Source organism: Sus scrofa, chromosome 1 (genome assembly GCF_000003025.6).
Source record: "Sus scrofa isolate TJ Tabasco breed Duroc chromosome 1, Sscrofa11.1, whole genome shotgun sequence".
Lineage (NCBI taxonomy): Eukaryota > Metazoa > Chordata > Mammalia > Artiodactyla > Suidae > Sus > Sus scrofa.
Window position 1 is genome coordinate 153,261,066 of NC_010443.5, and position 16,445 is coordinate 153,277,510.

General features: G+C 34.3%; 1 protein-coding gene across 5 annotated transcripts in view; it reads right to left on the reverse strand.

Annotated features, from left to right (window-relative positions):
- Window positions 1-16,445, reverse strand: part of DOK6 (docking protein 6) — a 402,546-nt gene that overhangs the window by 270,179 nt on the left and 115,922 nt on the right. For all 5 annotated transcript variants that reach the window (XM_021099328.1, XM_021099323.1, XM_021099326.1 and 2 more), the window contains exon 2: window positions 1,814-1,921. In XM_021099328.1, the coding sequence (XP_020954987.1) occupies window positions 1,814-1,921 (108 nt within the window). The remainder of the gene's footprint in view (window positions 1-1,813; window positions 1,922-16,445) is intronic.

Sequence of the window (16,445 nt, forward strand, 5' to 3'; positions counted from 1 at the left end):
TTCATATATCTTATTTTGGAAAATATCTGTTCATATTTTTCTCATTTTAAAAATGGGTTGTTTATCTTGAATTCTAAGAATTCTTTAAGTATTCTGGATATGTGTTCTTTGTCAGAGAAATGCTTGCATATTTTTTTCCAAAACTCACTTGCCTTTTTATTTTGTTAGCTGGACCACTTGAAGAGAAAAAGTTGTAAATTTCAATATAGCTCAATTTACCAATTTTTTCTTATGGTCTACACTTTTTGTATCCTGAGAAATATTTTCTTATCACCAAGTGGAAAAGGCTTACTTCTATATTTACTATTGAGAGTTTTATATTTTGGCATTTAAATTTAGACCAGTGATCTATTTTGAGTTTATTATGTTTATGGTGTGAGGTAAGATCAATGTTCATTTATTTACATAGAGATATCTAGTTGTTCTAGCGCCATTAGCTAGAGTTTCTTTTCCTATTGACTTGTCTTCATACCTTTGTCAAAATGCAATTGGCCCTATATGTGTGAGTTCACTTCTAACCTCTCTATTCCCTTTCACTGATCTATATGAATACCCCTTTACTAAAATCATACTATCATGATTTCTGTCCCTTTAGGATAAGTCTTGAAATCTTGTAAACTTCCAATTTTGTTCCTCTTCATTAAAATTGCGTTGGCTAATATAGGTTATAAAAACATCCATATAGAATAAGCTCATCAATATTGAGCAGAAAGTGCAAAGATTTCCCTTATACTCCCTGTCCTGACACATGCAGAGCCTCCCTCACTATCAACATCCCCACCAGAGTGGTACATTTGTTAGAATATATCTATCTGATAAGTCTACTTCAACACAACATAATCACCCAAAGTATGTATATTTTACAGTAAATAAATATAATGTTGCATATTTGATGGCTTTGGACAAATTATAATGATATAAACACTATTATCATAAAAATAGTTTCACTGTCCTAAAAATCCTCTATGCTATGCCTATTTATCCCTCCCACCCTTCTCACCACTGGCAAACACTCTATTTTTAATAAAAGAAGAAGTTAGAACCACATATCACATAAAATAAATTCCAAAAACTCATTACATTATTCAGCAGAAATTACTCTCTATTACAACCAATGAGAAATTAGAGTGTTCCCTGAGCTTATGTAGGCATTCTACCAAAAAGCAACTCTGTTTCACAGCTCTGCATTTTGATCATGAATCCTCCACATTACTATCAAATATTAAACTGTGTTTTGATGTGACCACCAAAGATAATTTTCAGCAGCATATTTAGCATCATTCTAGGGCAATTTCTTACATTCTTTTAATTTTTAGGAAACTGATCTTTCATTCATAGGATTTATGCTACATCTCTACCCATCAGCATACAGTGACCATTTTCTTGTTAGCGTGTAAATAGCAAACGCTTTGTACATTAACAGTGTCATTAACACTGCTAATACCAGCCTTAAAATTTTATCTCCTACACATCACCCACAGTTTAAATCAAAGTAACAAATGCACAATTAACCTGAACAGAGGGAAAATGCCGAGTCAGCACCTTGGGAAATGATCTGGCTGAGTTATGAGTCATCTCATTTTGCAAAGTAGCAATAAAAATGAGTCTTTCATTTTGCAGAGGTACCCCTGGCATTTACCACAGATGATTAAAATAAAGGAGAAAAATAACTTTTTCATTTTATCAGTACAGAGACATTTTATCTTGGCCATGAATTTTTGCCTCTGCAGATTTCATCTATCAAAAGAAACATCTCCATAGCTGTTGCCAAGGGTCCAGTTAATCCCCAGAGATTCCAAAGACTGTGACTTACCTTATGAAAGTTTCTGAAATATGCTGCCTTTTCATCTGGAAATTTTTCTAGCCTTCTGGGTCCTTTACTAGATGCCTTCTTGAAAACCAACCAGCATCGTCTGAAAATCTGGAAGCAAGTAAAGGAATTATATTATCTATCTTTTTACCTGAGTTTTGTAGCATCAGGAATTTATCTACTCAACTAGTTAGAATAAATTGTTTCAATGCACTTTTCTTACAGGGAGAAAAAAATTGGGTAGTCATAGGCATGTTACCCTTTAAAATTACAGCAAATTTAAAAAACAATATTAAATATGAAAATAATTTTTTGTGAAAACATTTTATGTTATGTCATTTTCAGTGCGCTGGCTTCAATCATCTTTAACTAAATCATCTGGGTATCAACACCATATAAAATAATTATTGTCACTATCCTAGTAACAGACAATTCTATATTCCATGATAGTGAAGTAACAATTTACTAAGGTTAAGCACTTTCATATTGTTCAATTTTTTATCTTTGGAAAGAAACATCCATTTTAAAAAAATATCATTTAAAAATTAACTTATCTTGTATTAATTTTATTTCTATTTTTATTTTTATTCTTTTGTCTTTTTAGGGCTGTACCTGTGCCATACAGAGGATCCCAGGCTAGGGATCAAATCGGAGCTGTAGCCACCGGCCCATGCCACTGCCACATCAAGGCGGGATCTGAGCCACATCTGCGACCTACACCAGAGCTCACAGCAATGGCAGATCCTTAACCCACTGAGCAAGGACAGAGATCAAACCCACATCCTCATGGATACTAGTCAGGTTCATTAACCACTGAGCCACGACGGGAACTCCTCTTGTATTAATTAAAAAAAAAAAAAAAAAAGCAATGTCTCATATATTACTTTAGAAAATGAGAAAAAAAGATGTTTTTATAATGGGCACATGTTTCTCACCCTTTTGAACTTCCATAACAACTAATATTTATTAAATGCTTATTATGTGCAATACATTTTTAGACATATTTAATCCTCATACCTGCTATATGAGGTGAGTTTGAATTTATGACAAAAATAGTGAGAGTGCTAGAATTTGAACATACATCTGTCTGGACACAACAGCTTTAGGAAGAAAAGAAAAAGTAGATGATGAATTACACACAGGCTCTCCTTTCTGGACCTTGCCCATATTTTATAGGACTAATTCATACTAGCTTTGACACTGTCACCTGATGCCCACCTTAACACCGTCCTTGCACAAGTATATTTAAGGCAAGGCAATAAAATGAGTCTCCTTTTCAATAACTAAACAGATCTAGAAATGAAAATTTCATATTTCAAAATTTCATATAAATGCATGTTTTTGCTGGAGTTTACTTTCTCTACAGTCAGAAAATCAGATCACAGTATTTCTCTTTTATTCCTTTATTTAAACTGCTGCTATACTGTTTTCAACTAATACAGGCCAGATAATATTCCTTTTGAGTATGCATTGTTTATTATTCACTAGAAGACTGTTTGCTGTGTTTAAAAGCACTCTTAAAACAATCAGATGAAAATCTCTTGTTGTAAGAGCAGAATAAATAGAATAACAATATAAACACACTCTTTTCCTTTATTCTTGCCACCTTATCTAGCTCCTTCCTGGTAACTACAAAAACCACATGAAGGACAGCCCAGGCTTCCAGCTCACAAGCATGCCTCTCTCCTCACCTCCAGAAACGCACCTCCTCAGTCACAAGATTCCTAACCACGCCCCTGGAAATAAGGAGTTAAGTTACTCCTTCAGAGATCCTGGCGTTCCTTCTACACACTTGTGTTTCACATGCTGTGTTCTAATTATTTATTTGTTGGCTCCTTAATGATCGCCATCCCCAAAATACAACATTTTAAAATGAAGTATAAATATTGATAAAAATTCCATACAGGCATATGGTTTGTTGGAGTCCTCACCCCCAATGTGATGGTATTTGGAGGCAGGTCCTTTAGGAAGTAACTAGAGTTAGAGTTAGATGAAGTCATGAGGGTGAGGCACTCAGGACAGGATTAGTGTCCTTATGAGAAAAAACACCAGAGAGCTTGCTGTCTCCATTACCTCACAGAAAAAGAGGTCATGTAAGCACACAGTGAGATGGTCATGCTGGCCCTTGATCTCAGATTTCTAATCTCCAGAACTTCTAACCTCCAGAAAATAAATGTCTCTTGTTCAAGCCACTCAAGTCTATGGGATTGTGTTAGGGGAACCCAAGCGAAGACAGATAATTTTTAGATTTTGTTTTTATTAGCAGAGTAATATTGTAGAAGTGAAAAACAGTTTCATGAATCTGAGTAGAAATTTGAGAGATTGGAGGCAGATAAGTAAATATACTATTTGCAAAGTGGAATAATAGAGAAAATTATTAATATTTACCTCTACTATCTGACTTGGAATCCTAGCTGAGTTAGGAAGACCCTCTTTGAATGGAAATGGGACCCAAAACCTAGATAATATGGTTTCTATTCTTTCCTAGAGAGGAATGCTTTTCCCTGTGCCCTGTACACTGTATTGTTCATAGCCCAGGACACATGGTGGTGTCAAATGAAGCCTTGTAGTATTCATGGAAATACATAAATATACTTTCTGACTACAATGTCTAATCTTGTATGACAATAGTTATTTTCTACTGAAGAGTGAGATAAATAGGAGTCAGAAAGCATAAGTATTTCTATTTAGGCACTCAATGCTGCTATAGAATAAACCTGCTAACAGATAGTAGGGAAAAAAAGATTTGGTATTTTTGATTGTATCTTATCTCTTTGCTATTACATTAACAGAGGCTACCACATATAGATAAAATTGATTGTTAAAGACTTGATGTAATAGACTGTTTACAAGCTAAGGCTCTTAAGTTATTCCTTTCTTATTTGGGAATAATTTTAGATTTATAAAACACTCACAAAAATGGTTCAGAGTTCCCAAGAATATTTTACCCAGGTTCCCCTCATGTTAACATCCTAAATAATCATGATAGATTTTTCAAAATTAAGAAATTAACACTGGTAAAATATGATTATTAATCTAGAGATTCATTCAGAAATCACTTTTTTTCCCACCAATGTTCTATTCTGTTTTGGGATCCAATCAAGGTCACTGCACTGCATTTAGTGTCCTGTCTGCTCTGATCTTTGATAGTTTCCAGCCTTTTTAAAAATTTTATTGTTGTATAGTTGACTTACAATGTTGTATCAGTTTTAGGTGTACAGCAAGGTGACTCAGTTATAAATATACATGTAACTATGCTTTTTCCCCATATAAGTTATTATAAACTATTGAGTAGATTTCCCTGTACTATATAGCAGGTTTTTTAAATTACTTTATACAGTAGTGTGTATATGTTACTCCCATTCTCCTAATTTCTCTCTTCCCCCCCATGTTTTCCCCCGTGGTAACCATAAGTTTGGTTTTGAAATCTGTGAGTTTGTTTCTGTTTCATAAATAAGTTCTTTTGTATCATTTTTCATTAGAGTCCACATAAAGTGATATTACATGATACGTGTATTTCTCTGTCTGACTTACTTCACTTAGTATGATAATCTCTAGCTGCATCCATGTTGCTGCAAATGGCATTTTTTAATAGCTGAGTACTATTCCATTTTATATATGTACTACATCTTTATCCATTCCTCTGTTGACTGATATTTACATTGCTTCCATGTCTTGCCCATTGTACATAGTGCCTCAATGAACATGGGGTTCACATATCATTTCAAATTATAGTTTTCTCTGGATATATGCCCAGGAGTGGCATTGCTAGATCATATGGTAGTTCTATACTTAGTTTTTTAAGGAACCTCCATGCTGTTCTCCATAGTGGTTGTACCAATTTACATTCCCACCAACAGTGTAGGATGAAGTTTCCCTTTTCTCCACACCCTCTCCAGCATTTATTGTTTTCAGATTTTGATGATGGCCATTCTGACTGGTGTGAGGTGATACCTCATTGTAGTTTTGATTTGCATTTCTTTAATAATTATTCATGTTGAGCACTTTTTCATGAGTTTATTTAGCCATCTGTCTTCTTTGGAGAAATGTCTATTTAGATCTTCTGACCATTTTTTAATTAGGTTGTATGTGTTTTTGATATAGAGCTGCATGAGCTATTTGCGATTTTGGAGATTAGGTCCTTGTTGGTTGCTTTGTTTGCAAAGATTTTCTCCCATTCTATGGGTTATCTTTTCACATTTTTCATGGTTTCTTTGCTGTGAAAAAGCTTTTAATTAGGTCCCAGTTATCTATTTTTGTTTATATTTTCATTACTCCAAGAGGTGGATCCAAAAGATACTGCTGTGATTTATGTGAGAGAGTTCTACCTATGTTTTCCTCTAGGAGTTTTATAGAATCCAGCCTTACATTTAGGTATTTAATCCATTTTGAGTTTATTTTTGTGTATGGTGTAAGAGCTTATTCTAATATCATCTTTTTACATGTAGATGTCCAGTTTTCCCAGTGCCACTTATTGAAGAGACTTTCTTCCACTGTTCTTGCCTTTGTCATAGGTTAGTTAGCCATAAGGGCTTGGTTTATTTCTGGGCTTTTTATCCTGTTCCATTGATTTATAATACTAATTCTGTCCAGTATTATACTCTTTTGATAACTGTAGCTTTATAGTATATAGTCTGAAGTCAGGGTGCCTGATTCCTACAGTTTAATTTTTCTTTCTCTAGATTGCTTTGGCTATTTGGAGTCTTTTGGATTTCTTTATAAATTTTAAAATATTTTGTTCTAGTTCTGTGAAGAATGTCCTTGGTAATCTGATAGCGATTGCATTGGGCCTGTAGATTGCCTTGGGTAGTATAGTCATTTTGACAATGTTGCTACTTCCAACCTAAGAGCATGGTAGCATGGTACATCTTTCCAGCTGTTTTTGTTGGCCTTTTTTTTTCCCTTTCATGACCTTGACAGTTTTAAAGACTACTGGTCAAGTTCCTCAATTTGTTTGTCTCAATGAAATTATTTTTGATATTTCAAAAGTCTAATGAAAATATCATAATAAAATGATTGAAACAAAATAATTTGCTGGGAAAAATAATATGAATTTAACATATTATTTAGTATTTTTATATACTAAATAATATTTTTTCATAATATCTACCTGAATTTTTAAACTTAAAGCACTATTTAATAAATGCTAATAAATGCAGATAGTTTCGGTTTTGCTTTTGTTTTTTAGACATAGTTTTTCAAAACATTTTGCTTTGTGAGGGGAGTAAAATAATAAAAATGGATCTGATGCAAATAATTGGGTGGTGCCTCTATGTCAATGTGAAGCCAAATTCAGCATGAGTTAGCACCTGAAAGCAGCCGTCATACCAGAAACATAAAATTATCAAGAGCATGAGGAAATCACCTCTCCGTCACTCTTTATCAAATGGGATTTTAATAGTGTGCTATGCTCTGCTTTAGGCCCTAGAACTGATGACTTATATAAGTATGTTGGAGAAATTCTGAAGATTAGCAACAAAAATGAATGCTTGAGACCAGGAAATCACTCCTCTGAGAAGAAAATAAATAAATAAAGGAATAGGTTTTATTTTGCTTATAAATGACAGATAATTCTTCAAGTACATGAAAGGGAACTACACCAATTAAGTTAGATATTTTATTTTTATTTGTGTTCCATGAAGCAGGACATAAATCAATGCCCTTCATTAGCAGAGTGTGGGAGGAGAGGGTGCAGTCTCTTCAGACACCACTTGGCTCTCCAAGGGCATCAAAAGATGCAGGCGCCATTTGGCTGGCTGGCAACAGCACTACTGCTTGCAAAAAGATTCACCTCCTGATTTCTGTCCCTTTTCAATGACACTCTTGCCAATCGCACCACTGTTCAAGATGTTGCTTCACTCTGTCCTGGGGAATTAAATGATTCCACCTTGTTATTCAGAGTTATCACCTACACTTTTCAGTTGTCTCACCAAAAAGGCTCCTGGGTACCCTTCAGTTTTCCTTCTAGAAAATTCTACATTGTTGCCAGGACTCCAGAAATCCCCAGGAAAACCAGCTGTTCCACATCTCAGTTTTCCACTGCACTAGCCAGCCAGCCAGACTGCCATAGTTAAATTCCCTCTGACTCCCTTTCATCTGATAGAAACCCTTTCCCCTCACAGCAATCCCTTCTCTTTAGTGTTTTCTCCTTTTCAAGGTGATTTTATACAAAGGACATCCTTTTTCCACTTAAGACTCACTGTGAGGTCGATGGTTTGATTTCTTGGCTTTTGTTCACAGGCATAATGATGTTATTTATGTAAGGACCCATTCCCAAAATTTAATTTATCCAAAAGTCAGATTTAATGGGCTTATTCCACCCCAAGATGTTAACCTAATGAAACTTGCACTTCAAATAGAATTTTGGTTAGAAACTTAGGAGAATTTTTAATTACTGGAATTGTTAAACTTGCAGGTCCATTGCTATAAAAAGAGTCACAGAAATTTTGCTCCCAGAGATTTTAAAGACTAGAGAAGACAGTGGCATATCTGGAGCATCTTATATTTGTGCTCCCCCTAAAAGCAAGATGCTATATAAATGATAACTTAGACCATTGGATTCAATTATTTATTTATAACTGTGTACAAGATGAACATATCAAAACAACAAATAAACAAATAAATAAGCCCATTCATGAATAGTTATTGAAGGTTGAGGCTATGTATATATCCAATTACTTAGCCCATTGTCCTCTCAGAAAATGTTTATGGTGCTATTGAAAGACACACTGTGTTTTTGTAAAAAAAAATTAGTTAATTCACAGGATTAAGCTTAATGCATTGGTGAGTTTAGTTTTAACTATCATTTCAATATATATAGGAACTTTCAATACTGGCTTATATTTAATTGATGTCAAATATATGCCAATATCAGAATCACTCTCACCCATTCAATCATTCAAAACACATTTGAGAGCTCTATGTTCTGTGGATGTAGTAGTAAAAAAAATTAAAAAACCAAACAGATAAAAATTATAACAGTGACAAAAAACACAGTTTCCTGCCCTTATGGAAACAAAGTTCCTGCCTCTTGGAAATCCATTTCAGGGGGGTAGACAGATGATGGCAGATAAATAAGTGCATTTGTAAATAGTATTTTTCAATAGTTCTAAGTGCAAGGAGAGATGGCGAGGGAAGGCTCCCCCACAGGCAAACATTTCCGCATTAGAGGATGTGAGAAAATGAGACATGGGGTGTGGGGGAAGAGTGCTTCAGAAAGATAAAATTGCAAGAACAGCTACCTTGATGAGGGAGCTTGTCTGACTGCAAGAAGGCCAGGGTGAAGGGCAGGGAACCACAGTAAAGGTGGAAGGAAATAAGAAAGATATAGGAGAGCCAGGTCAGGAAGGCTCTTGGCTTTAAGATTTCAATAAGATTCATAAATTCTTTCTGTAAGTTAGGGTAGATGTTCTTAAGTAAACTAACGTCTAAGCAAATTTAGGATTTTAGAATAAGTAAAAGTCACAAAAGATATGAAATTTTTAAAGTGGCCAGATGGGGTCAGGAACATTGGAAATTTCAGGCTGATTCTATTGAATGCCTAGATTTTTCAAGCCACATGTAATCTCTAAACTGTTAGATTTGCAGCTGTCAACTGAAGGGTCCACAGTTCTGGGGCTTCTGTATGCCCAGAGAGCAGACTATGAGAATCAAATATTCCACTGCAAATCCTCCTCTGTACACACTTGAAGCTCTGAATGTAGTTCCCAGGCTTCTGAGCTCTATGAAATAAATGCAATCACTCTCTGATAAATGTAAAACCCAAAAGGTTTTTCTCCACCTATGAACTGATTAGAAATACTTAAGAATACAAGAGCAGTGAAGAGATGAGCCAAAGGCAACTTCAAAATGTTTGCCACAAAAGGCAAAGAGTGTATTTGTGGGGATGTGGGATATAAATACATTTTCTTAAATATCCACAAGTCTAAATACATCTATTTTTAAATGTAACTTGGCAAAAACTAACTAGTATCCCATAAAGTGTAAGGATTCTTATCACTAGATCAAGGATTGTTTTTATTTAAGTGTTTTTAAAATATTTCTACTGGCCATTTCTGTTTCAGGTTATATAATTTGTGATAGAAAGTCTTAAGCAGAGGTCTCATTAAGGATGAGAGAAAGTTGAGGCAGGCTATTATTTTATGTGTATATGGCTATCTATATTTATATATAAATGTATTTGTACTTACATCTATATGATTTTTAAAATTTCAGTTTATATATGCATCTATCGCTGCATAAACACCCACCTACCCACCTATTTAAATATAAACCACAGGACCAAAAAATTTAAAATGTTTTTTCCCTTCTCCTTGGAGCACAATTTAATTAAAGTTCAATTTTAAAAGAGAAAGTTCTCACCAATTTTGTTAACTTAAGAACTTTGGGAGTTCCCATCATGGCTCTTGGTTAATGAATCTGACTAGGAATCATGAGGTTGCAAGTTCAATCCCTGGCCTTGCTCAGTGGGCTAAGGATCCGGCGTTGCCATGAGCTGTGGTGTAGGTCACAGACACGGCTTGGATCTGGTGTTGCTGTGGCTGTGGTGTAGGCCAGTGGCTACAGCTCCGATTCGACCCCTAGCCTGGGAACCTCCATATGCCATGGGAGCGGCCCTAGAAAAGGCAAAAAGACAAAAAAAAAAAAAAAAAAAAAAAAAAAAATTAAAAACAAAAAAATAAAATAAGAGCTTTGCATCATTCACCATTGTTTAATGCAAAATATAAGTACTGCTATATCCATGAACACAAAAAAATGTTTAAAGAGCAATATGCATACCTCATTTTTTCTCATTTCATGGTTGGAAAGACCAAAATAAATGTGTTAATCTTTTCTATTTCTATTATCTTGCTTTCTCTTTATCTTAATAATCCACAAAAACAACTGGAAATACACAGAAGGCAAACAATGATTCCCAAAATCTCACCATTGCTGATTTTTGAGGAGTCCAACTGTTCTTTGTTTTTCACCTGAATATTTATAGTTCTCTCTACTGTATTTGTCTACCAGGCCATCAATGCAATACTGGGAAAGAATACACACATCCTTTAGAGTCACAGTCAGAAATGAAATGCTTCACAGCAGCAGCAAGTTTTAGGTTAAGAGTGTGAAATTTTCATTATCATAAGAATGAAAACCAGGTGTAGAACAGACCTGTGAAGCAGTAACCCAAGCAGGCAGCAATTTTTAGAAACAATCACAGCACTGGAAGGATACTTACAATTACTCCTGCTCCCTACTTTCAGAGAGCCCCACACAGGTATGATAAAAAACAAAATACCCTTTGTCTTTGCTTGAGATCTCCAGGAAAGAACCATGTCTTCTGGGTTTTAGTTTCTCCAAAATCAGAGTACTCTTTGGCTCTATAGCAACTTATGCTTTTGAAATGGATGATGTTTTAGTTTCATCAGTCAGTTGTAGAAGCTTAACTCAATAACCAGTGAAAACTCTATTCCAAGATACAACTAGTGTGTTTCTATTTTATGGACCCGGTTTCTAGAGGGTTCAGTAAGGAAAAGTACATGTCCAAATGAAAGCTCAAAATACTTCCTCTTCCATTTACTTCTCCTTCTGAGTTATTTCCTCTACTTTGTTAATCAACCATATTTTCAGTTATACAAACTTAAAATCTTGGGTCATCGTTAATTTTTCCTTTTACCTACACCATGCCAAAATGTATGGGCAAAATCCAAAAGCGAGATGCTCTTGCAATACAGTAAGAATGGGTTGAATTGAGAAAACACACACACACACACCCCTAGGAAAGAGTTAATAAAAATGCAAATGATGGAAGGCCTTAAAAACCAGAGTTTTCATTTGATGTAACAGAAAATGGGGTCAATGATCAGTTTTATTAAAGGAACGATTTTATGAAAATAATATTTATAAAATATTAGACCAGCAGCAGCGTTAAATATAACTACGGCCAATAGAATAATTTTATTAGGTAATTAGTATATTCATACCAGAGGAGGAGTTATAATTCAGCCAATGTTGAAGGCAGTGCAGAAGAAGATGAACCCGAGATGGAAAACATTACAGGAAAATTTTGAACTTCACAATAAACTTAATACAAGTGAAGAATTAACGATGTATCTAATTTTTTATACCTAGATAGCTAAGTGAATAATGGAATTTATGAAGTTGTCAGAAAACTTAAGAAATGATATTTAAACAGCTGCATTAGCAAAACTGCTCTTGACAAAGTTATAAACTGTGGTCTTCCTGTAAAATAGATGCTTTTCCGACTATCTCAGAATAACTTCTTACTATTAACTACATCCTCCTTGTGAAAACATTGTCTTACTTCAGTTTCTGGATATAAATTTGCAGATTCACTCAATGTTGATTCATCCCTTGCTTCTCAACACCTAGTACTTTTTTAGAACACTGGAGGCCTCATTAAAACTATAAGTTCAATATACTTAAAATATTGAATCAGCAAACACATATCCATTACTTTTGTTTCAAATTAGTATATCAACTTGACTTAAGTCTGCATACTTGTTGAATTGTCTTGAATGAAATGTTTTATCCCTGGCTCTAGTAATTCACTGTTCTTTAAAGGCAATGATGATATTCAGATGTGGTTTCAAGTGGGGACTTATACTAAGGTTTCTACTAACAACTGACAATTTTCTGATAATATACTTGATGGTAACTGAAATGACTGGATTCCTTTCAATCAGCCATAATCAGCTGCCAGATTTGGTAATGAACTTAAAGAATTACTAAAATGTCAATTACAAATGAAGTTCTGTAATGGTCTTAAAGAAATTCCAAAATGTGTAGGGTCAGTAGTTACCAATAATTAAATTCTCTTTTTTATATAAGTACTGCATATGACATATCTTAATGTTCATCCTTCCAAAGACTTTATACCTACTTTATTTTTATACTTTTATAAGCAATATTTATTACTGTTTTATATGTTAACTTTTGTATAAGTAGTATAAAACTTCACATATGAAACATTGTAAAACCTAATTTTCACTTCCAATTATATGACAGAGTTTTATCCATGTTGTCATACTATATTTTGATTTTTCTTTTCTTTCTTTGCTGTTGATTTGCATGAAATTTAAAAATATCTTAGATTTAAATTTTTTATTAGGTTAATGTATTGGAAATACCTTCCCCTATTTTGTAGCTTGACTCTTCACTTTCTTACAATTTAATCTTTTATATAGAAGCTTTTAAGATAGTGAATTTGTCAGTTATGCTTATACATTTATGACTTTTATTAATAGAAATGCATAATCTATGTGGCTACTGATATATTTGAACTTTTTACACCCTCACATTTTATTCTTTTTAATATACATATTTCACTCTTTTCCTATTTTGTGATGGATTTATAAAACTTCTTAGACCGCCTCACTTTTCTTCCACTCAGCAGTCTTTGAAACCTTTTTCATTCTATTCCATAAAAACATTCATTTAGTTGACAAATACATTCAATCAGCCATGTATAACATCACTCCCTTTCTTTTCATTTTCATTATTATCATCTAGTGGAATCCCATTTTAAGAAATTCTGTTCTAGTAACCTCCCAGCTGATCTCTTGCTTTCACACTTGTTTTACTCCAATCCCACTTATCAACTATTACCATAGTAAATGCCCTAAGTCACAGCTCTGGTCTCATATCTCTTCATGCAAAAAACAGATGAAAAAGAACAAACAACAGATTTTCCAATCTTTTGAAACTCTAACTTAAGTCTTCTCTCATAGAGTTCTCCTAAATCAAACCAGTGCATCAAAATGTGCATCTCTTGCCATTTCCTTTATCATTTGTTCTTTGCTGTCTTTCGACAGTTAAATCCCCCCTATTAGATTATAATCTCCTTCAGAGAAATAGCCATGCCTTACCCATCATTGTGTTTTTGTCCACCCTAAACTCACTCATAGCAACGTGAATACTTAAAAATTGTTGGGAAGTTCCCTGGTGGTGCAGCAGGTCAAGGATCTGGTGTTGCTGCAGCTGTGGCGTAGATGCAACTGTGGTAGTGGTTCAATTCCTGTCCCTGGAAATTCCATATGCCACAGGTACTGCGAAAAACAAACAAACAAACAAAATTGTTGGATGAATTAATCAATACTTTATAGATATGTACTCTTTTATAATTTCCAAGATGGGGACATACTCTAGGTCTAAATATTGAAAATGTATTAACACACTTCATTCATAAAACAACATTATTAGGCTTCATTATTATCATCGTGTTACACGAGACAAAATTGACGTGCAGAAAGAATTTTTTTAAAGTCACTGAGATATAGGAATCAGGCCCTGATAATCTAACTTCAGAGTTTATATTTGTTATTATTACATTACCTCCTCATGCGCTGTCCTTTGAGTCTTAAGCTAGCAAGATATTAATGTTTAATGTATTAATAATTAAAATTAATTTAAAAATTAATGTATTAATTTTAAAGCTGGTAAAACTTACATCAACATAAGAAAGTTTGGCTTGCTCTAAGGATGAAAGCCTGGGCCTAAAGAAAAAAGGATGCTATAAACAAAAATACAAAACAAACAAACAAAAAAAAGGAGTTCCTGTCGTGGCTCAGTGGTTAACAAATCCGACTAGGAACCATGAGGCTGCAGGTTCAATCCTTGGCCTTGCTCAGTGGGTTAAGGATCTGGCGCTGCCGTGAGCTGTGGTATAGGTTGCAGACACGGCTCGGATCTGGCATTGCTGTGGCTCTGGCATAGGCCAGCAGCTACAGCTCTGATTAGACCCCTAGCCTGGGAACCTCCATATGCCCACAGGTGCAGCCCTAAAAAGACAAAAAGTAAATAAACAAACAAACAAAGAGATTTTGACTTCTCTTTTTTCTATTTTGTCATTTTTTCTTTATTTCTATTTTTTTTTTGAGTCAACCATGTGTGAGCAATACCTCTGTCTTTTTATTCCCTCAAACCTATACCTTCCCATTTGTTCACCTATATCACAGAGAAATGTACATTAAATATCTAGAAGTTAGTCCTTGCTTTCAAGGATTGGAAGTCAGCCAGTGAAGGAGGATCACCCCTTTATTCTGATACAATGAAAATTTTAGCACAGTCACAACATTTCACATCTTAAAACTCAAGTGATAAGAGAGATCAAAAAGATATAACTGAAAAGAAGAGTGAAAAGAGGAAGGATCTGAAGTTTATTTTCCTTCTTCTAAAACCTAGGGAATCTAAGGCCAATATGGGGCTTGTCTGTGATTAAACCAATAAAGAACTTTTTAATGCATGTGCTTACACATGTTTACCCCCAAAAAGACTGTTTTAAAAATACCATTTTGGACAAGTTTTGTGCCTTTTCATTTAGGGACACACATCTTGTGCAGTAATAAGAGATTTAATAAAAAAAATCAAGAATAAAAGAAAATGGTAAGATCTAAAGTAAATAGTATTTAAGAGTATGGATTCCTTGAAACTTTGGTGCTAATCCATGCTCAGTAGCTGACAGAAGCTTCTTGCCTCATAGAAGGAAAAAGACCTGAAATCTTCAGGAGTTCAGAAACCCAGGAAAGAAAAAGCTTAAAGGGTGAGTTTAAATGTATAAAGCTTGCTTGAAATGAAATGTCTTAAGTGAGACACTTTACTCAGAAAATTTCTTTGCAAAGAGTACACCGTATTTCTTATTTAGCTTTACATTTTTATTTCTCTCATTTTCCCTAATTTAATTTTGGCCACTGTTTATAAAATGTACTGCCTTTCTGTAAAGACCTATATAATTAGATTTGGATGCCCTATATTTGTTTAGTATTATTTTAATTTTGTGATTTAACCTGACTTGTTCTCTTTGGTCAACATTTTGGGCATGGCTTCAAATCAGGTAGCAGCAGCAATCTTGACTTGCAATAACTAGCATCTTAAATTCTGAGGAATTTATGAATATTAACATAGTTTAAACTATACCAAAACCCAGTGAGGTGGGCAACATGATTATCACTGTTTACAATATGGGACACTCAGAGAAGCTAAGTAACTTATTAAAAGTTTGACACAATTCTAAGTTATTGCTATGGTTTGCTAAGTTGGCTTCCTACCTCGGCGTTCTCTCTAAACTATTCCATACACTCACTGCCCATCAAAATAATCACTCTAATGTTTTCTTAATTCTATGGCACATTTGATGGATTTTATTTGCTTATCTGGCATAAGCCTAGCATACAAAAACTTTCATACCACTCGTATCCAGCTTTCCCACTTCTCCTCCCACAAAAACTTTCATACCACTCGTATCCAGCTTTCCCACTTCTCCTCCCACTTCCTTTTATTCAAACTAAACCCTTTAGAGACTCAAAACTCCTAGCCAACATTTTTTAACAACTTTACTGAGTTGTAATATACACAATAAAAACTGTGTGTACTTAAACTGTACAACATGATATTTTGGTGTATGTATACATTGTGAAATGATATGTCACCTCATATAGCAAATTTCAAGTATACAATAAAGTATTGTTAAGCATAATCACCATGCAGTACATTCAATACTTTTTTTGTGCCTCCAGATGTCCTGACATCTGGTCAACCTAATTAAGTTTTTTTTTTTTTCTATTAATGTAATGGCTAGGTTTCAAGGAAGGAAACTTTGGGCAGTTCAAGTTTGTCTCCTCATAACTGTACCCCC